General features: G+C 38.9%; 1 protein-coding gene across 2 annotated transcripts in view; it reads right to left on the bottom strand.

Moving 5' to 3' along the window:
* The window catches only part of LOC112047244 (uncharacterized), a 350,719-nt gene that overhangs the window by 61,320 nt on the left and 270,334 nt on the right, over positions 1-19,065 (bottom strand). For both annotated transcript variants that reach the window (XM_024084289.2, XM_052882394.1), the window contains exons 6-8: positions 8,074-8,235; positions 5,146-5,259; positions 3,369-3,546 (exon numbers count right to left, since the gene is read on the bottom strand). In XM_024084289.2, the coding sequence (XP_023940057.2) occupies positions 3,369-3,546; positions 5,146-5,259; positions 8,074-8,235 (454 nt within the window). The remainder of the gene's footprint in view (positions 1-3,368; positions 3,547-5,145; positions 5,260-8,073; positions 8,236-19,065) is intronic.

The raw sequence follows: 19,065 nt of genomic DNA, 5'->3' as shown, positions 1-19,065 counted from the left end.
GTATGTTATTTGTTTTTGGCTTAGCTGTTGAATATATATAATTGAAATTTGGCACAGCAATAATTATAACCTGGATACTTTATCACTTTGTGGTCGTCTGTTTATCTGTCAAGACCCTTTATCTCAAGTAGATACGCGTCGAGTTGAAAATAAAACCATACATTCAGGTCTACACAAGCACACAGTCCCTTGAAGCTATGAAAAAACAAACAAATAATTCATAGACAAAGATATATTATGTGTATTACAACACTATTAAGAGAATCAAAATTTATATTTAAAGTGATTGATAAACCGAATGTTTTGTAAACCAATACAAATTGCAAGTATTATGTACAGTTTGTTTAGATTTTCCCCGTGGAATTAACTTCGTAACTTCAATATAGAACCAAACGAACTCTCGACCACTTGAATACAATGGTACTCGACTCAATGAGGGGTTGTTTCAAAACTTTTAATTACGTAGATATTTAATTATTTCTTTTGAAGACTAATAACACAGAATTCCAAGTTGATGTTATAAATAGAATAATGTTAGGTAACAATTTCACTCATAGCAAGTGACCGTCGTACTTTTACCAAAATTGAGAAGTCAGCCCATGGACTTAAGTCAAGTGCAGCAGGCAAATATGGGTGTATGCCTGAAATAAATGAATTTTATTTTTTTATTTATTTTATAAATATTAAATTTTGTTGTTTAGAAGGCGAAATCCTCATGGACACCCTAAAGGGTAGTCCCGGACTCTTACCGGCTTAAACCCTTCCCACTGCCCTGTTAGTCGTATACCCGCCTGCCAGCCTTTAACACGGTAACATTTTTAGTCCTGAGACCCCTTATCATTGATATGGCTGATACGGCGGTAGCTACGCTCCTGTTCTAGTATGTAGAGCTGAATTAAGACTTCATCGTCATCATCATATCCACTGCAGCACATAGGCCTTTTCACGATACCGAGCCACCTGCATCCAGAGAATCCCTGCGACTCGCTTGATGTGGTCAGTCCACCTGGTGGGGGGTCGACCAACACTGCGCTTACTAACACTTATAAATTTACTAACGCTTAATTAACACTTATTTAAGTAATATAATATAGCTGTGATAACAGTGGATATGACCTCTGCCTCCGATTCCGGAGGGTGTGGGTTGGAATCCGGTCCGGGGCATGCACCTCCAACTTTTCAGTTGTGTGCATTTTAAGAAATTAAATATCACGTGTCTCAATCGGTGAAGGAAAACATCGTGAGGAAACTTGCATACCAGAGAATTATCTTAATTTTCTGCGTGTGTGAAGTCTGCCAATCCGCATTGGGCCAGCGTGGTGGACTATTGGCCTACCCCTCTCATTCTGAAAGGAGACTCGAGTTCAGCACTGAGCCGAATATGGGTTGTTGACGAAAGTAATATAACACGTGTAATCATAAATACAATCCAAATCTCACGGCAATATATTAAACAGTTAGTTCACCGAACCTAAACGATATATAAAGCTTTTAGCAGATTCATTCATGATTTATAGTTGATTTATGTCGAATTTCGTTTTAAACACGGCAACAAAATTGCTGTGTTAAATTACATTTTCGAATATAATTTTACACTTTTCGAATTGCGCTTAACAATTTTATATTCGGACGATAATTTATAACTTCAATCGAATGGTATATGTTGCTTTTGATAGACTCGTTGCACATTAATGAATGGACATAAATCAAAGTGTACTTAATTAACTGAAATGTTGACTTGAGAGGAAAATAACAAATATATTGAATCGGTCATGTTTTTCGAGTAGATACATCAATTTGGTTATCGACTGAATTTTAATCGTAAACCTATCTACAAATAAATAATAGCAAAACGGGGTTATGATTAGGGTTCTCACTTTAAAAGCTACTTTGTTTTATAATCTTCGCAATCTCTCTCTCTCTCTCTCTTTCTGGTGCTCTTTTACTGTCATACAAGTCCGTAATCCGTTGTCCGTACATTTGCCCTTAACGGGCAACTAAACCTTACTTCTTCTTCAAGTATAGTATTAATAATATAATAATGTTTGTGGTCCTCCTGTTAGTTTGTGGTCAATAAAACTTATAATTAGGTTGGTACCTATAGGTCTTTAATTTAATAATTAGTTATTTAGTAAATCATGTTTTCGGTTACGTTATATGTGAGTGAGAGTCATCATGGCAGAGACTCTGGATGACCTTAGTACCATGCTCAATGACCTCAGCAGAGTTTCTCAACAGGTGGGCCTAAAAATGAACATGGCCAAAACGAAAATAATGTGTAATGCCCATGTATCGCTCCACCCAGTTATAGTTGAGAACGCTGCACTCGAAATTGTAGACGAATACATATACCTAGGACATATGATCCAGTTAGGTAGGTCCAATTTCGAGAAAGAGGTGAACCGTCGAATCCAACTCGGCTGGGCTGCATTCGGGAAGCTTCGCGACATCTTTTCGTCCGAAATTCCTCAGTGCCTGAAGACAAAAGTCTTCGAACAGTGCGTGTTGCCAGTGATGACCTATGGTTCCGAGACTTGGTCGCTAACTATGGGCCTCATAAGAAGGCTTAGAGTCACACAGCGGGCGATGGAACGAGCTATGTTAGGAGTATCTCTGCGTGATCGAATCAGAAATGAGGAGATCCGCAGAAGAACCAAAGTCACCGACATAGCTCAACGAGTTGCGAAGCTGAAGTGGCAATGGGCGGGGCACATAGTTCGAAGAGCCGATGGACGTTGGGGTCCCAAGGTGCTGGAATGGCGACCCCGCACTAGTAAGCGCAGTGTTGGCCGACCCCCCACTAGGTGGACTGACGACATCAAGCGAGTCGCAGGGATTCGCTGGATGCAGGCGGCTCAGTATCGTGATGTTTGGAAGTCCCTACAAAAGGCCTATGTCCTGCAGTGGACGTCCATCGGCTGATATGATGATGATGATGATATGTGAGCAATAAGAATTTTAAAAATCTATTATTTAACAAGACAGTTTAAATTTAGTTTAAAGACATTTCAGAATCAAATCAATATTCTTCAAGTACCATCTTCTCTACTTATTAACTTAAAACACTTATTAAAAAGTTATCGGATTCCTTATGAATACAACAGAAATTCTGTGTATTGGATAGAAGCAGGCGTTACTTTGTGGAAGTTCATCATGATTATATAATGATTTATTTATTTTGCTATCATTCACGAAAAGTCGACGAACTCATGCGACAACGTCACCCAGGTCCTACAAAATACTCTCTACGTACATTTCACCCCGAAACCGGAGCATCCTCAGTAGATGTTGACTCTACAACGTGCAATTGCACGGATGATAGCAAAATAAATAAATCATTAAATAGAAATTCTGAGGACTAAACATACCTGAGGACCGGTCCCTGGTGCCGAGGACCGAGGCTATCTGCGGCCGCTCCTCGTTTATCACGAGCTCGGCGCGCTCGTCGTACACGGAGTGCACGGTGGAGATGCAGGTCAGGCGCAGCTGGCCCCGCTCGAAGCTGTCCGGGCGCACCATGAAAGACAGCTGGCTTATTGATGCCACCTGCAAACCAATTAAACCAGTCTATCAGCCTATTGTAAGCCTTACCACGCCACCTTAAAAGCAATTAAGGCAGTCCTTCCTTACCAGCCTATTGTAAGCCTTTACAAGTCCATCTTTACCAGACTATTGTAAAGGTTACTACTTACTTACTGTCTAGTAATATCTGGTAAAGAGGGACTGCGTTCAAGCTGCCAACAAGCCTTGTTCACTAACTAGCTGACGCCACGCGGTTTCACCCGCGTGGTTCCCGTTCCCATAATAATGCGAGGATAATATACAGCCTTCCTCGATAAATGGGCTATCTAACACTGTAAGAATTTTTCAAATCGGACCAGTAGTTCCTGAGATTAGCGCGTTCAATCAAACAAACAAACAAACTCTTCAGCTTTATAATATTAGTATAGATTTGGTCTTTATTAACAATTTATTTTAATAAACATCAAATCAACTAAACCCCAAGTCATTGATAGTGTAGGTATTTAAATATACTAATACTAAAGAAAATATACTAAAGTGAGTTCCTGAAGTTATGGGGGATAATTTGTGTATCTACAATTAACAAAATACTGAACCGATTTACAATTTTTACCAATAGAAAGCCAAGTTATTTGCTATACTGTTTCCCAAAATTCATACGGGAACGGGACCTACGCGGGTGAAACCGCGGGGCATCTGCTAGTTTTCAATGAAATGGCAGTTTGATGAATAATTAAATACCCACTTACATTATAATTAAGTTTATTCAAGGACATTAGCGGCACGGATGTCGGGTCCTGTCGGGTTGTTGTCTTAAACTTTGAACAGTTTGAGCTAGTTCGATCAGCCCAGTGGTTTCAATTACTCGAATATCCAATTTGCACAAGTTTACAAAGGCGTTGGTTGTTATGATTTGGGACGTTTTGTCAAAAGCCGTTTAATAATTGAATGTGACCTATATGGTTTGACCTTCGTTCTAATAATGCCGTTAGTAGGGGCCTGTTTGACTAACTAAGCAAACGCTATTGTTGTCTTTTTACTACAATTTCTATGTAGAATATCGATGAACTAACTAAAAATTAGTTCGTTTCTTTTTTTTTTTTTCGTGTTGAGTAAGTGTCGATGGCTCCATGTGGGAGCACTACGGCGTCACCGGGGGGTTTAGGCGAGCGCAGAAGCATCGCCTCATGAGACTCGAAGGCTGAAATAAAAACAGAACGACTCTCTACGGGCGTTTCCTATGAGACTCGGAGAGGGGAGAGGGTCGGGAGGGGGTAACCGTGACCTGACCTGAGGTTTGTATAATGTGGAGTAGGTGCGAGAGGATTACCAGCAAAGTCTCTCTATAACTTGCTTAAAGATCTTATGCTCACTGCAAGTTTTATAATAAAAAGGGTATCTAAAGCTGCTCTAGTAGGATCATACCAAATTTAGCTGGGTAGGAAAAACAATACAAGCGGAAAAGGGGAGTGTTAATCGATTTTAAAAGAGCTGCTTAACCCTACACACGTTGGACACACGTTCGGGGCTCTTGGAGTTATTCTCTCTGCCATACTCAACTTTCAACTTGCACGGTGAATCCATGGAATGCCAAGACATTCGTCGCAGTACGTGGTCAGTTACCTTTTTGGATGATTGTACAGTGGGTATTGGATCAGTGATGTCTTCTTCCAGAGTGTCGTGGCCTTTCTGCGTCGGGAACACGACTGTGTCTTGACTTGGTAGGATCTCTCCATCCTGACAGAAAAAAGAGAAATATTCTTTATTAATTTTATTGGGCCAGCGTGGTAGACGTAACCTCTCTCATTCTGAGAGGGACTAACGCTCAACAGTGACCTGATAATGGGTTGTTAATGATGACGACGAGGATTACGTTTTAAGGCTTCTCTCGTTACTGAAATGGTGGTGTTATACCTCGACACTTTGTAGATCAATAAGCCGTTATTTCCACTATATTGAACTTAACCTTAAGCTTTCTACCTCATCTTGGAGTAGCGTGGTGGATCTAAGTTCCATATTCTCTCTCTCTAATAAGGAGGTATACCAAGCTCTATAGTCAGGCTTTAAAGTAGGCAGATAATGATGATGTTAGATCATTGAAAATAATTTTCTCAAGATCAAAGCAATACTATCCAATTGTTATCCATACAATAATGTTATTGGCTACTCATCGGGACAACAATGAGAACATTACCGGCGTTAATGAATATGTTCAAGAAACCGTAATGATTGAGAGCGAAAACATCGTTTGTTAGAACGGCAACATTAATCACTGTCGGGAACCAATTAGAGTATAATAATTGTTGCGAGAAAATCTCGAATCGCCGAATACCGCTGAGATGGGCGTAAAGGCCAGCGCACGTTCAATATTGTACAATTATAACGAACTCACGGTTCACTGTTTCTCTAACTTATATTTAATTAACAAAATTGCTGAGGAACAACTTTGATAATTCTAAATACTAAAAACATCGTTTAATTTAACAGAGTTAATTTAGAAGCATTTGTATATTTTTTGACTGTTTGTAGAAATTCTACCACTGATTCGGAATTCAGGCCTGCTGAGACATTCCGCCAATAAACTCAACAGTTGCTCTAAATCATCATTTATAATTTATTTCACCAAATATCAGTCATTGAGGTAATAAACCAAAGAATTGTTGTTGTCTTTATTTTTATTTTTTTGAGACTTTTATTTGGTCACTGTGGTTTTTCTTTTTATAATTTTTCATTTCTTCTTTCATTCCTTCTATGAGTGTGCTGCAGGTGCTTCATCTAAAAGACATTCAAATACAAGCATTCAACAGCTGCTGGCCTATTTACTAATTTGGTCTTTATTAACAACCTAACATCAAATCAACTGAGAAATATCATCTACCTACTATGTGATATCCACAAAGGGTCGTCACCGCATGACATTTGTCCTAACTAACATACGTCGAAGTTAGTGAATAAGCCTGGAAGATCGCAGTACTCTGACAGTCACTAAGAATTTTATCGCAAGGCAATCTTTTCGAATACTCTCACGCGCTGTCCACCTGTGTGCGCTGGCCCGAAGTTTACGCCATGCCTATTACTTTCGGGCTATTGTTTATACTTTCATGCGCAAAATAGAAACGAGGCAATGATTAATTACGGCTAATAATTTTATGGCTAAGTCTGCGAGAAGGATCTTTACTTTGAATATGAATTAGATCTCCATTTACCATTTATGCCATGAATAACAGCCGCTCATGCCATGTTGTTATTAAATTTTCGTTCTAAAATGGCTAACGCTACGTAAATTGTAAAATGTATGGAAAATAACTGAATGATAGGCTGATTCATGTATCATTTCGATAATGAATGTCATATTTTTTGACGTGACGACTTATAATTCGATGGAGCCTGCTGCACACTCGAAAAAAGATGACGTCATGCGTCGTTCCCACGCTTTAGGGTTGCCAACTTTTTTTACAAGATAAAGTATATTCTGGTCTATGAAGATTATTTAACAGTATTTTAGAAAAACGAACAGTTTCTTTTGAAAAATGTAACCATTCCATCAGTATTTTCTTATGACGTTGTCACGTTCAACTATCGTTAGTAAACCGACTTTACAGACAATAGATTTTTTATTTTTTATTTTTGAAACTTTAGCGATTGTAGAAAGAAAATTGATATTTAACATGGTTTGAACGGCAGTTGTGTTGCCTCAGCTTCTTTGTCAGTTTGTTTGTTTTCGTCAATGCAATACCAACACTTTACATTTGTTTGCAAAACAGTTAATACACATTAAGTTACTGACTGACATACTTGGCTTTACGCAATCACTGCCGACAAGATACGTCGGCCGATGCTAGCTAAGATCAGACCAGACGCAAACTAATTTAGAAACCCAAAATTGACACGGGTTAGGAATCGAACCAGATGACCTCTGTTGAAAACTGCTGTATTACGAACTGTGCCAGTGAAGTTGTTCAACTCTAAGCCGGACGCATTAAGTTATAATTTTTAACTAGGTTTTCTTTTTTTATATTCTTTACAAGTTAGCCCTTGACTACAATCTCACCTGATGGTAAGTGATCTAAGATGGAAGCGGGCTAACTTGTTAGGAGTAGGATGAAAATCCTTATCCCTTTCGGTTTCTACACGACATCGTACCGGAACACGAAATGGGTTTGCGGTATGTCTGTGCCGGTATGGTGGTAACTAGTCATGGCCAAAGCCTCCCACCAGCCAAAGTTAAGCGATGCTAAGCAAAGCGAAGCGTTAAGCGAAGGATTGTCACAAAGCGAAGTTGGCGACTGCGGACTTGATTTTCGTTAATCACATCATATCACATTAATATAATAAAGGCGAAAGTTTGTGTGTAAGTGTGTGAGTGTGTTTGTTCCTCTTTTACGCTGCGGCTACTGAAGCGATTTGGCTGAAATTTGGAATGGAAATAGATTTTACTCTGGAAAATGCATGGTTTCCACGGGCAGGCGGTTTTGACGAAGTCGCGGGCATCCGCTAGTTAGTGTTATCAGGCAGGTTGGATTTATTCTTCTAGTTTTTTGCCATACTAACTTGTACAGTATCAACGAAAGGGCCGAACGCTTTCCACGGACTGAATATTATGTTGCTGTTCTCGTCGCCCGGCGCTGCCGTGCTGCGGTCGGAGCGCGGCAGGTTGATCGAGATCGCTGGACTCGGCAGTATCCGCTGCAGGATGATGGGCTTGCCTTGGATCTGCAACAAAGTAAATTTATCGACATTATGTATGTCAATGGGCAATGGGCGGGGCACATAGTTCGAAGAGCCGGTGGCCGTTGGGGTCCCAAGGTGCTAGAATGGCAACCCCGCACTAGGTGGACTGACGACATCAAGCGTGTCGCAGGGATTCGCTGGATGCTGGCGGCTCGGTATCGTGATGTTTCAAAGTCCCTACAAAAGGCCTATGTCCTGCAGTGGACGTCCGTCGGCTGATATGATGATGATGATGATGCATGTCAACTGCTTCGTTGGTCTATTGCGATTTTATTATTTATTACTTTTTCTGGTTCATAATAAGTTAAGTCAATATCACCAAGTGATGATGATGCCTCAAAGCCGATTTCACACTACTCTCTTTTTCACCACTTCGATTTCTACAGCGACGCTTCTGACTCCTCAAGTCTGGGTAAGGAACTCGGATGGATAGTTCTCTGGTGTGCTTTCCAGTGACTAATGTACCCTATTTTGGCCTTAAAAGTGCGACCACATAGGGGACAAGTTAGTACACCATCACAGTAATTGTATGGAATTGTGGCATGGACGAAGCTTAAGATCATCTCGCTTCCGATCTAATCCCCAAGTAATTTAGATGCATGGCCCCTCCAAGGCACGCTACGCCACTGTTTTGTATTATAGAGTTTTTCTTTCTATGAAGCAATTGTAGCCCGGAGATGAGAAGTTGGTTAAACGCCTTGAGACCAAGTTACTCGTAAGTCGACTATCCTGGTTATTATCATTATCTTAGCCTAATGATGATGCAAAGCTTTGCTTAGTTAATTAGTTGTTGGAATATTCGGCGTTCAAAGCTAAAGATTGTTGACCATACGATATAAAATATGTAAATTAAATGTTGATTCTGGAGATTATTTTTACAGCTAAAAAGCGTTGCTATATTTTGGTCTAGAATTTAAGTTATAGGCGCAAGAGATCAGCTGGCCACATACACGTATGTCTCAGATTGACATGTGTGTTGTTTTGTAGGAATTGTACTGTGTACCTAGCATTGAATGTAGGACAGATCCACAATATCTATAGCACTCTTGCCTAGCGTGCATAAGCCCTCATTCGCACGAGAGATTTTTATCGGACGTTAAAAAAGCGTTCGAAAGACTATTTCCAATCCCCAAAATTGAAAATGCAAAAACGCTGTCGTGTGAACATATACTTGGGAATACATTTGTTGTATTTGAACGCTAAGGCGTTGGTTTACTTTTCATCAGAAGGACCATGTGGTTGTTAACTATTAAAAAGTGTAAAGATTTAGTTGTAACTTAGATAACTAATAATAACTAATGGGCATAACTTTGGGCCTCATAAGAAGGCTCAGAGTCATTCAGCGGGCGACGCCCGCTTGCTTGGAGTTTCTCTGCGTGATAGCATCAGAAATGAGGATATCTGAAGTTGAAGTAGCAATGGGCAGGCCACATAGTTCGAAGAGTCCCAAGGTGCTGGAATGGCAACCCTGCACCGAAAAGCGCAGGGTTGGTCGACCTGACACTAGATGGACCGAGGACATCAAGCGGGTTGCAGGGAGCCGCTGGATGCTGGCGGCTCGAGACCGTGGTGTTTGGAAGTCTATACAAGAGGCCTATGTCCAGCAGCAATAGTGAGATAACTTAGGCATTTCTTTTTATAAAATTAAAATTGAAGTAAAGTTTAATGGTCAACAACAGCAAATGCTTTAGACAAATCACAGAAAACACCAAAAAACATTCTGTAAACGTTCCCAAGAATTATGGAGTCGCTAGAACATGTCACATGGCCATGTATTCATCAAAAAAGACCACAAGCCTGTAGCTTAAGCCAACAATTCCGTAGCTATATAAAATAAGACAATAGGTTCGCCGCGTCGCGTCCCCAAGGTCTTAACTGTAATAGAATTTTGTAACGTTCTCATGTATTATTTGCCCGCACTTCGATACTGGGATTATGTACTAAGATACTCTCGGGATGGGATGGCTTTTATCTGTACAAATACATAAATACTATTAACTCAAATTAAATTACGTGGCTTCTAACGTTGTGTAACGTTGTTGACCTAAAAATGGCTATGTCGTTAGGTATACCTATGCCTTAAGTGCGAGAGGAATACTAGCAAGTTCTATAGAACGGATGTCTAAAGCTGCTAAACCCTTTGACAGCCGCGTTATAGGTCCAAACCAAGCAAACATTTTAGTCACCAGTTCCAGTTTTCCTTCCCCTTAAATTGTAAATCGATTGGGAGAGAGCTTACGTCCGGACGTCATGCCTGGGACGCGATAGTCATGCACAAAAGCAGCTAAGGATACGACCGGTCGTACCGCTGTAAATTAAGTGGCTAGTAATATCTTAGTGTTGTTCTCCCTGTCCAGCGAATCTGGCTGAACATCTGAGAACAACACGAGCAGAGAAGAGGAATGCTAACATGCTATGAAGGAGCTTACCCCTACACCTATGTCATAGGTTTAACAGGCTCTTGTCGGCGTTTTCATTACAAAAGCGTTATCTTTAGCGCGGGCTAATTTGTTAGGAGGAGGATGAAAATTGACACCCTTTTCGCTTTCTACACAACACCGTACCGGAACGCTAAATCTCTTGGCTGTACGTCTCTGTTGGTAGGGTGGTAACTAGCGACGGCTGAAGCCTTCCACCAGCCAGTTTTCTGTTCTGCCACATGAGGGACCCTGCACAGGGTGATTCCATGGAATGCTAAGCTATTCATCTCATTTACTAACTTATGAATTCCACCTGCATTTGCTTGAATCTCACTAAACGAAAATAAGTGTTAGGTCCTGGGCTGTAAAGTCAAAATTTTAAATATTAAAAATGTATGAGTCTTAAATCGTAAAATTTTCTTCATGAAATATTACATTTTAACAAAAGGAATAAGTTACAAAAGCTATTCCTTACAGAAATACTCTTTAAATACCTTCAAAAGTTTCAATTGGTATTATTCCACGCGCGAGCTCCAAAACTCGTAGACACGGCGTAGGGGTAAAAAGTCATGCACGGGAAATTTATTCAAGTCGCGTCCGCTCTGGACCTTTGTGTTGCTAATTCCGTTTTATTCTTTTCTATTCTACTGTCATTACGTGGGCGAACGTCGTCGCCCTAATAGGTACATTCAAGATTTGAATCCAAAAAATGTAGCTCATTTTTGGTGGAAAAGTAAAAATTACTAACTAATGCTGTTACTTTTTTGAAATTTTAAATATACGCCTTAATTGTTTTAAATTAATGAGTGCGTTCCAAATTTAAATCCAGATTTTTTTTTAATGGATGCAAGTGAAGTTGTTGTAGTAGAGCGCTTAGTGACAAAGCTTATCTGGAGAAGTAATGCTGCCGTCATGCTATTTGCTGCCAAGCAGCATTGTTGATATAAAACCACTAACGTTCCACTTTAGGGTTAAGAATTTTCTCTTAGAATTTCTCTGAAGAGAAAGAAACACTCAATATTAAATATCTCATCGCTTGATTTAGGACTCGAATCCGAGACCTCGTGATCCGTAGCCACTGAGGCTAACCACTGAACTACGAGGGAGTTAATTAGTCCATATAATCCATGTGATAAACGCCAACGTAACGCAAAGACGTACCGCCAACCGATTTAGCGTTTAGCTACGATGTCGTATAGAAACCGAAATGGGTGTGAATTTTCATCCTACTCATAACAAGTTAGCTTCTATCTTAGATGGCATCATCACTTACCATCAGGTGAAATTGTAGTCAAGGGCTAACTTGTAGAGAATAAAAAAGGTGTCTGTTCTTGTGACACCGGCGGGAGACTCAACTTCGCAAGCAGGAGGTTCAGAGGGAGTTCAAAAAGTTGTATATCATCATCATCATCATCATCATCATCATCATCATCATCATCATCATCATCATCATCATTATCATCATTATTAGCATAGGTATAATAATTTATAGGGCCAAACCGACCTCAAAAGTGAAGGTATAAAGACCCACGACACCATTCCAATTCGAGTAGGCGGGCTCAAGGTAATATAATGTTTGACTCAAATTATCAAGCTTTAATAACAATGACCAGTACTGACGGCTTGTATATAACGCAGATATATATACTGTATATACAGGGGAACATTGGTCAGATTTCAAAGTTAAGTTTGAGATTCTTTAAAAAAAAATTACTTGTCATAAAAACGGCTCACAAAAGTTGTTCCCAATGCAAAGCGATGATCAACTATTTGACAAGTTTTCATATAATCTTCTGTCAGTTCCGTGAGCCGTGCGAATGACAGTGATCATCGCGTCTATGTACTGTAGATACAGTGCGTGTATGATATAACCCGCAGTACATTAAACCTGTTGCTGATCATTTACTATTGCGGTTCGCACGTTGCGGTTCTAATCCTATCTGAAACACATCACCGCAACCGCAATCGTTATACTTATCTCATATCAAAGTACAGTAAAAACTTGTTCATGCCGATTTCAGTTTGTTCGACAATCTCTCTGGCATAGTCGATAATGCTCTGGTTCTCAGCAGTGAGGTTCTTCGATTCCTAGCAGGGGTCAGTATAGGATTTTGTAATTTCAATTAGCCTTCGGACCTTAACGGAGCCGCCGGGGGGTTAGGGCAAGCGCAGAGGTATCATCTGGTGGGACCCGAAGAGAGAAGCGGAAGAAAAAGATTGGGCTAATTCTCCTTGAGTTCATCTTGAGAAACACAAATTTTTTTCAAAAAATCAGTTGTAAGGGCTGACGCAACGCTTAGTTTACCCACCCAGCAAGGTTAATCGAATACGCTGATCATTATTATGGATTACCAATACCCCTACAGTCAACATCCAACATTGGCATCCAACATAGGGATCCAACACAGTATTGTGGAAAGTAATTCGGTTAGCAGTGGCATAACAATTTCTGAATGTAGTAAAAGGGATCTTAATTTAACAATTTGAAGAACCTTGAGAAGGGCGACATCACACCACATTAAATTACGTCACAGACATGTCAACTGTCACCAAATAAACTGGTGACATGTGTGATATGACAGCGTGACACTGAGGCCCAACACGTCTTTGTCACTTCCAATCTCAGAATATAAAGAATACACACTTTTGTATGCCTTGGGAACTTGTACAAAGAGAAAATTATTATTTTATTTTTATTACCTAAACTATCGTTGAAATATATTAAGAATGTTCTTTAAAAATCACTTTTTCTAGTTGACAACTAGAAAAAGCGATTTTTTAATGGTTTTTTAATGGTCTTAAATTGTTCATTACCGTTCTACTGGACTGAAAAAAATAATCGTATTTTTTTGTCACGTGAATAAATCAAAATTTCTTGAATATTTTTTTGTCATTTATACAGGTTGCTCGGGAGTATATCCCATAACTTCAAGTTGTTGACAAGTCCACTTATAGGAGCCGAACTGCGTAACATTTTTTTTAAGTAAAAACAAAACTTTTTATGTTTTCTAAAGTAATTCTATATCATAATTTTTTGCAGGGAACAGCGATGTTTGTAATAAGCATAGCTATATAGCAGGTAGTTCTTCCCAAAATGAACGTAAGAGACACAAGAACATCAGTTCAAATTATATTACAATGTGTTGAAAAGAGACGTTATTATTTGATGACCCTTTCTCATTTCTAACATAAGTTTTCCGCGTTTCAATTCCCATCTGAAATATAATATCCCTTCCAATAATAGACGTGTCCACACAATTTGGTAAATAATGTCTCCCGACCAAGATCAGGCTGTTATTATCGATATCAATCACTGACATCACTATTTTGCTATAAACCCGTGAGAGAGCGTGTGAAATATGACAGCGCTCAATCATTTGTCGTCCCCCGGTCGCCGTGCTAAACTTAGAAGCAAGCCAAGCTGTATTTATAAATGTCTACCGGCTGTCGTAAGCTATCGGTGCTATTAAGCAATGTAAATGGACCTGCTGTGAAGGTAAACCGTAGTCCACAACATGCTTGTATTCGTGTTTAGTGTTGGAAAAAGCTGTTTATCGAATAAAACTATTATGGAACATTTATGGCGTACGTATATTTATTTATTTACAGAAATATACATTACAGTTGTCCAATTTGTCTTTCCATATTTATAAAAATACTGATGTGAAAAATAAATTTATAAAATACAGCAAAAATAACAGAAAATAAAAAAAATAAAAATACAAAACATAGGTACTCGTAGTTATGGGAGTAGGTCATCTTTTCACAAACTTTTAAAGCCTGCATTATTTTAACAGACATAATTAAAATTTTAATAACGTAAAAATTAACAAATATAACGAACGAGGCGTCAAAAGTAATAATTACTATTTTAACTACGACTATAAAGTATACCTTAACTTAAACCAGAGATTAATAAAGTATCGATATAAAAATACTTCGTATGAAGAAAAGTATTTGCCTACCTACACGTTTCCTTTCATCCCAAGTTAGTATGGAAGTTTTAAAAAAACTCCCTGTTCTTTCGCAAAAAGATTTCCTTTAATAGAATAATTTCGTTCAAATCGCTGGATATATTACAGCGTAGTTAATGACAGAGGGAGCGGAAAATAATAAAATTGAATTAGCAACACAAAGGTCCAGGCCGGATGAGACTTGAATAAATTTTTCATGCATGACACTTTCGCCTCCCGCGGAATCATAACCGGAAATAAATGAAAGAATTTTTTTTCTGCACAATGGAGGAATTTTTTCTTATACAAGTAAATTAATTGCATTTTTTTTTACGAAAATGGATTTTTTTTGCAAATAGGTGCGTTTAATTACAAATCGTCTCCAATTTAAGGGAATGCTATTGGCTCATTTGGCATTCAGTCTTAGAAGAGACAAACTAGTCCCACTATGGTGATTACAAACCGTTGTACAGAGATTAGCATGTATGGCTTTTGGGTTTTAGATCTAGGCCAGACTATGAATAACCGGTTCCCGTGACTCAGGCGTCAGGCGAACAGTCGGAACACCATTGGGTTTTAAACGGTTTAAGTCTGACATAAACTTTTTGCCTCCCCGTGGCCAGAAGGTATACATCCGTTAAAAAAGGCTATTTATGAATTACTGAGCTTTTCTTGCTTTCAAGAAATCCTAAGTATACTTTTTTAGCTCAGGTATTTTACCACCGTCCTCTACGAGCACAGTTTCCTATATTAACTTAAATTTATGATATTTCGAAAACATGTGATAGCCGTGATAGCCCAGTGGATATGACCTCTGCCTCCGATTTCGGAGGGTGTGGGTTCGAATCCGGTCCGGGGCATGCACCCCCAACTTTGCAGTTGTGTGCATTTTAAAAAATAAAATATCACGTGTCTCAAACGGTGAAGGAAAACATCGTAAGGAAACCTGCATACCAGAGAATTTTCTTAATTCTCTGCATGTGTGAAGTCTGCCAATCGGCATTGGGCCAGCGTGGTGGACTATTGGCCTAACCCCCTCTCATTCTGAGAGATTTTATATTATTACAAAATAGACTTCCTAAAAAACGTTCTATTAAAAAATTCAAATAAAATTTGTTGCATATTAACTGATTATGAAACATGGCTCAAACTCACGTGAAACATTCAAAAAATTAAATTCTGAAAAAAATGTTGCAATTCTAAAACAAGCCTGACTTAAGACAAAACTTCACTGTACTAAGTTAAAACGTTTAAATTAATTCAGTTTCTGTATTTTATGGCTAGGCAATTCTCCTGCAATATGAAATAGTCTTTAACCTAATCTAAGTCTGGCAAAGTTCCAAAGTTGATAAAACGATAATAATCTACTTAACCCATTTACGAGACAAGCGCTGTTGTGTAGGTCACAGGAAGAGCTGGTCTAAGAAACAGGATAATATCAAAAGTACTGTACACCCACAGAAAAGAGAATGATACAGAATGAGTCTTTACAAAAAAGTTTGTGTCAAGCAAATCTGCTTGACATCTGCATATACAAACTTTTTTCATAATTTGTATTTCAACTAACAACAATTACGTAAATTAATATCATAATAACAATTATAACGTAACAACTATTACGAAAAATTCATATCATAATAACCTATAAAAATACTCCATCATATGTCTTTAGTTTTTGTGAACAGTTTTTAAAATATGTATTTAAAAGCACAAGACACCTTTGTTCTTGAATAATATTGAAAATTACTGATGCGACGCTTTGTGTCGTACTGACTCGAGAATGTATTTGTTATTGATTGGTTGCATAACTGCCGTATTCCGTGCGCTCTATCTGCCTATTATTTTTTAATCTGTGTACACATATAAACATGTGATTTGACCTATTATGACATGGTCCCAGAAGCTACTAGATACGGACTCCGCCACACTCAAGACAACTCAGTGAATGCTTAGGAGTGACCTCTCCTCTTAATCTGACCAGAATGGTCAATACAGTTGGAACGAGTTATCTTCTACGGATTTGGCTGGGTTAACTTCGGAAGTGTCAAGTGGAGTGCTAATGTTCGTACTAATATACTCGCGTAATAGCGATACGAGTGCGCCATGCGTTTGAATGACGTAATCGTCTGAGGTAGTCTGCGACGGTAGCTGATGGGTTCCAGAATCACCACCTTCAGGTATCTTGCGTGCTGTCTAATAAGTGTACATCATCATCGTCATCATTATCAGCCGATGGATGTCCATTGCTGGACATATACCTCTTGTATGAACTGTCAAACAGCCCGGTCTCGAGCCGCCAGCATCTAGAGGCTCCGTATAGCTCGGTCTATATCGTCGGTTCACCTAGTGAGGGGTCAACCAACACTACGCTTTCCGGTACGGGGTCGTCATTCCTACTAATGTAATTTATACCTACTTCATCACAAAAACATTTTTAGAACTTAAACAACTGTCGGAGTAGTTTTGAATTTATCAGAGCTGTGAAAAAATATTCTCATACTCTAGGTTATAAACTTAAATAGGACAAGACACAAATCTAAAAAGTTGCTTGAGTGTCCACTTATTTAGTACTATTAGAATGAAAAGGGCTACTTTTTATCCTGACAAACTAAATAGTTTCCGGATAGTAAACATCCTTAAACCATGCGCACAAATTCGCCGGCGCCAGGAACTTAATAATCTAAGGATGTATCTAATACAAAAATAATGAGCGCACTTATTACAATAAAACATACATAACATAAGAATAAAATAACTCTTAAAGACACACATCCATTATTCACACGCGAAGGGCGTCATCAACGCGCAAAAGTTACGACGCCTCGGATCGTTTTCACCCCAAACACAATCATATTTCCATTATTAAAGATCTCCGTTGATATCTTCCATATATTTTCGACGTCCCGAGTACACTTATTGGTATGCGCGCGACACAGTTTATTCAAGGAATTATTTACGCGCCTCTGTCTTCAGTTTTCTTTATGGAATTACCTATTCTATGTGTGTCGATGGTAGACAGATAAGTAGTCGTCAATGTATCACATTAAAGCTACTGTTACACATGCTCATTTCAAGCACGAAAGCATGCTACTATTGAGCAGTTGCTACTTATTAGCATGTGTATCGCAACATTGCTATTAATGAGCATATTTATTTCGAGCTTGCTCAAGAATCAACAGTCGTGCGATTTATGAGCATGCTACGTGCTGCGCGGGTGGAACGGGGCGTGCTTTTAGCGCGTCTGAACCGGTTTGCTTATTGAGTATGCTAGTCGATCGGCATACCTATTCTGTATACTCTTCACCTTAATCTCTCCCTGTCTAACACGATACTATAGACAAAGAGCGATATATACAATTTAGCATGTGTAATTGAAATGTTTGTTTTGAGCATGCTTATTCAGGAGCATACTTAAAAATAGCATGCTTATTGCTAGCAAATGTAAACTGATGATAAGAATGCTCGTACGGGGCATACTCAACAGCACGTTTTTAGCATGCTATTTTAGAGCACGTGTAACAGTACCTTTATTAAATAAAGGTGAAAGTTTGTGTGTAAGTGTGTTTGTTTCTCCTTTACGTCGTAACTATTCAACGAATTTTGCTGAAATTGAAAATGGAGATAGATTATTCCCTAGATTAACACAAAGGCTACTTTTTAGCCCCTAAATATCTATGTTTCCTTTGAGATTTGTGAAATAGATATAATAGAAGTTTAAGAATTAATGGAAGTAAAATTACATTGACTGACTCTATCTCCAAGATAATATTATTATAGTCTTGAAAATCTCGTGAAGAAACGAACTGAAACACGGAGGGAAGAAGACAACTATGTCGGGACATGCCTTTTGACCATACTGCTTCGCGCTGTTTGTGATGTGTGTGTGCTGGTGATTTGTAAAAAACTTAATTCCACCCGGATGAAGTCGCGGGCATCCACTAGTAATATAATAGTCTTGAAAATCTCGTGAAGAAATGTCGGGACATGCTTTTTATGACAAATGCTTCTTTTTCTTACAGTTCTTCAATTACTAAATACATACATATACTATATGACATAATTATATTTCCCTGAGACACAGTCGTATTCTCATTATGACATATCTGCGTGGATGTCTGGTACAATATCTCGTGCTCAGCTCATTGGTATGCGCTCGGCGAGCGGTGCGACGCGCCACGATGCCCTGTTTACAGTCGCCTTTACGGAATTATCCAACCGTTATCTGATATATTTTTCGCGGAGAAATGCTTCTCTCTTTGCTTAACGTGTATATCATTGTAATACCGTAGATACTGTTAAAAGACCAACATTGCGCTTTCTAGTGCGGGGTTGCCATTCCAGCACCTTGGGACCCCAATGTCCATCGGCTTTTCGAACTATGTGCCCTGCCCTTTGCCACTTTGGGACTCGTTGAGTCATGTCGGTGATTTTACTTCTTT

Source organism: Bicyclus anynana, chromosome 7 (assembly GCF_947172395.1).
Source record: "Bicyclus anynana chromosome 7, ilBicAnyn1.1, whole genome shotgun sequence".
In the NCBI taxonomy this organism is placed as follows: Eukaryota; Metazoa; Arthropoda; class Insecta; order Lepidoptera; family Nymphalidae; genus Bicyclus; species Bicyclus anynana.
This window is presented reverse-complemented; position numbering and strand designations above follow the sequence as displayed.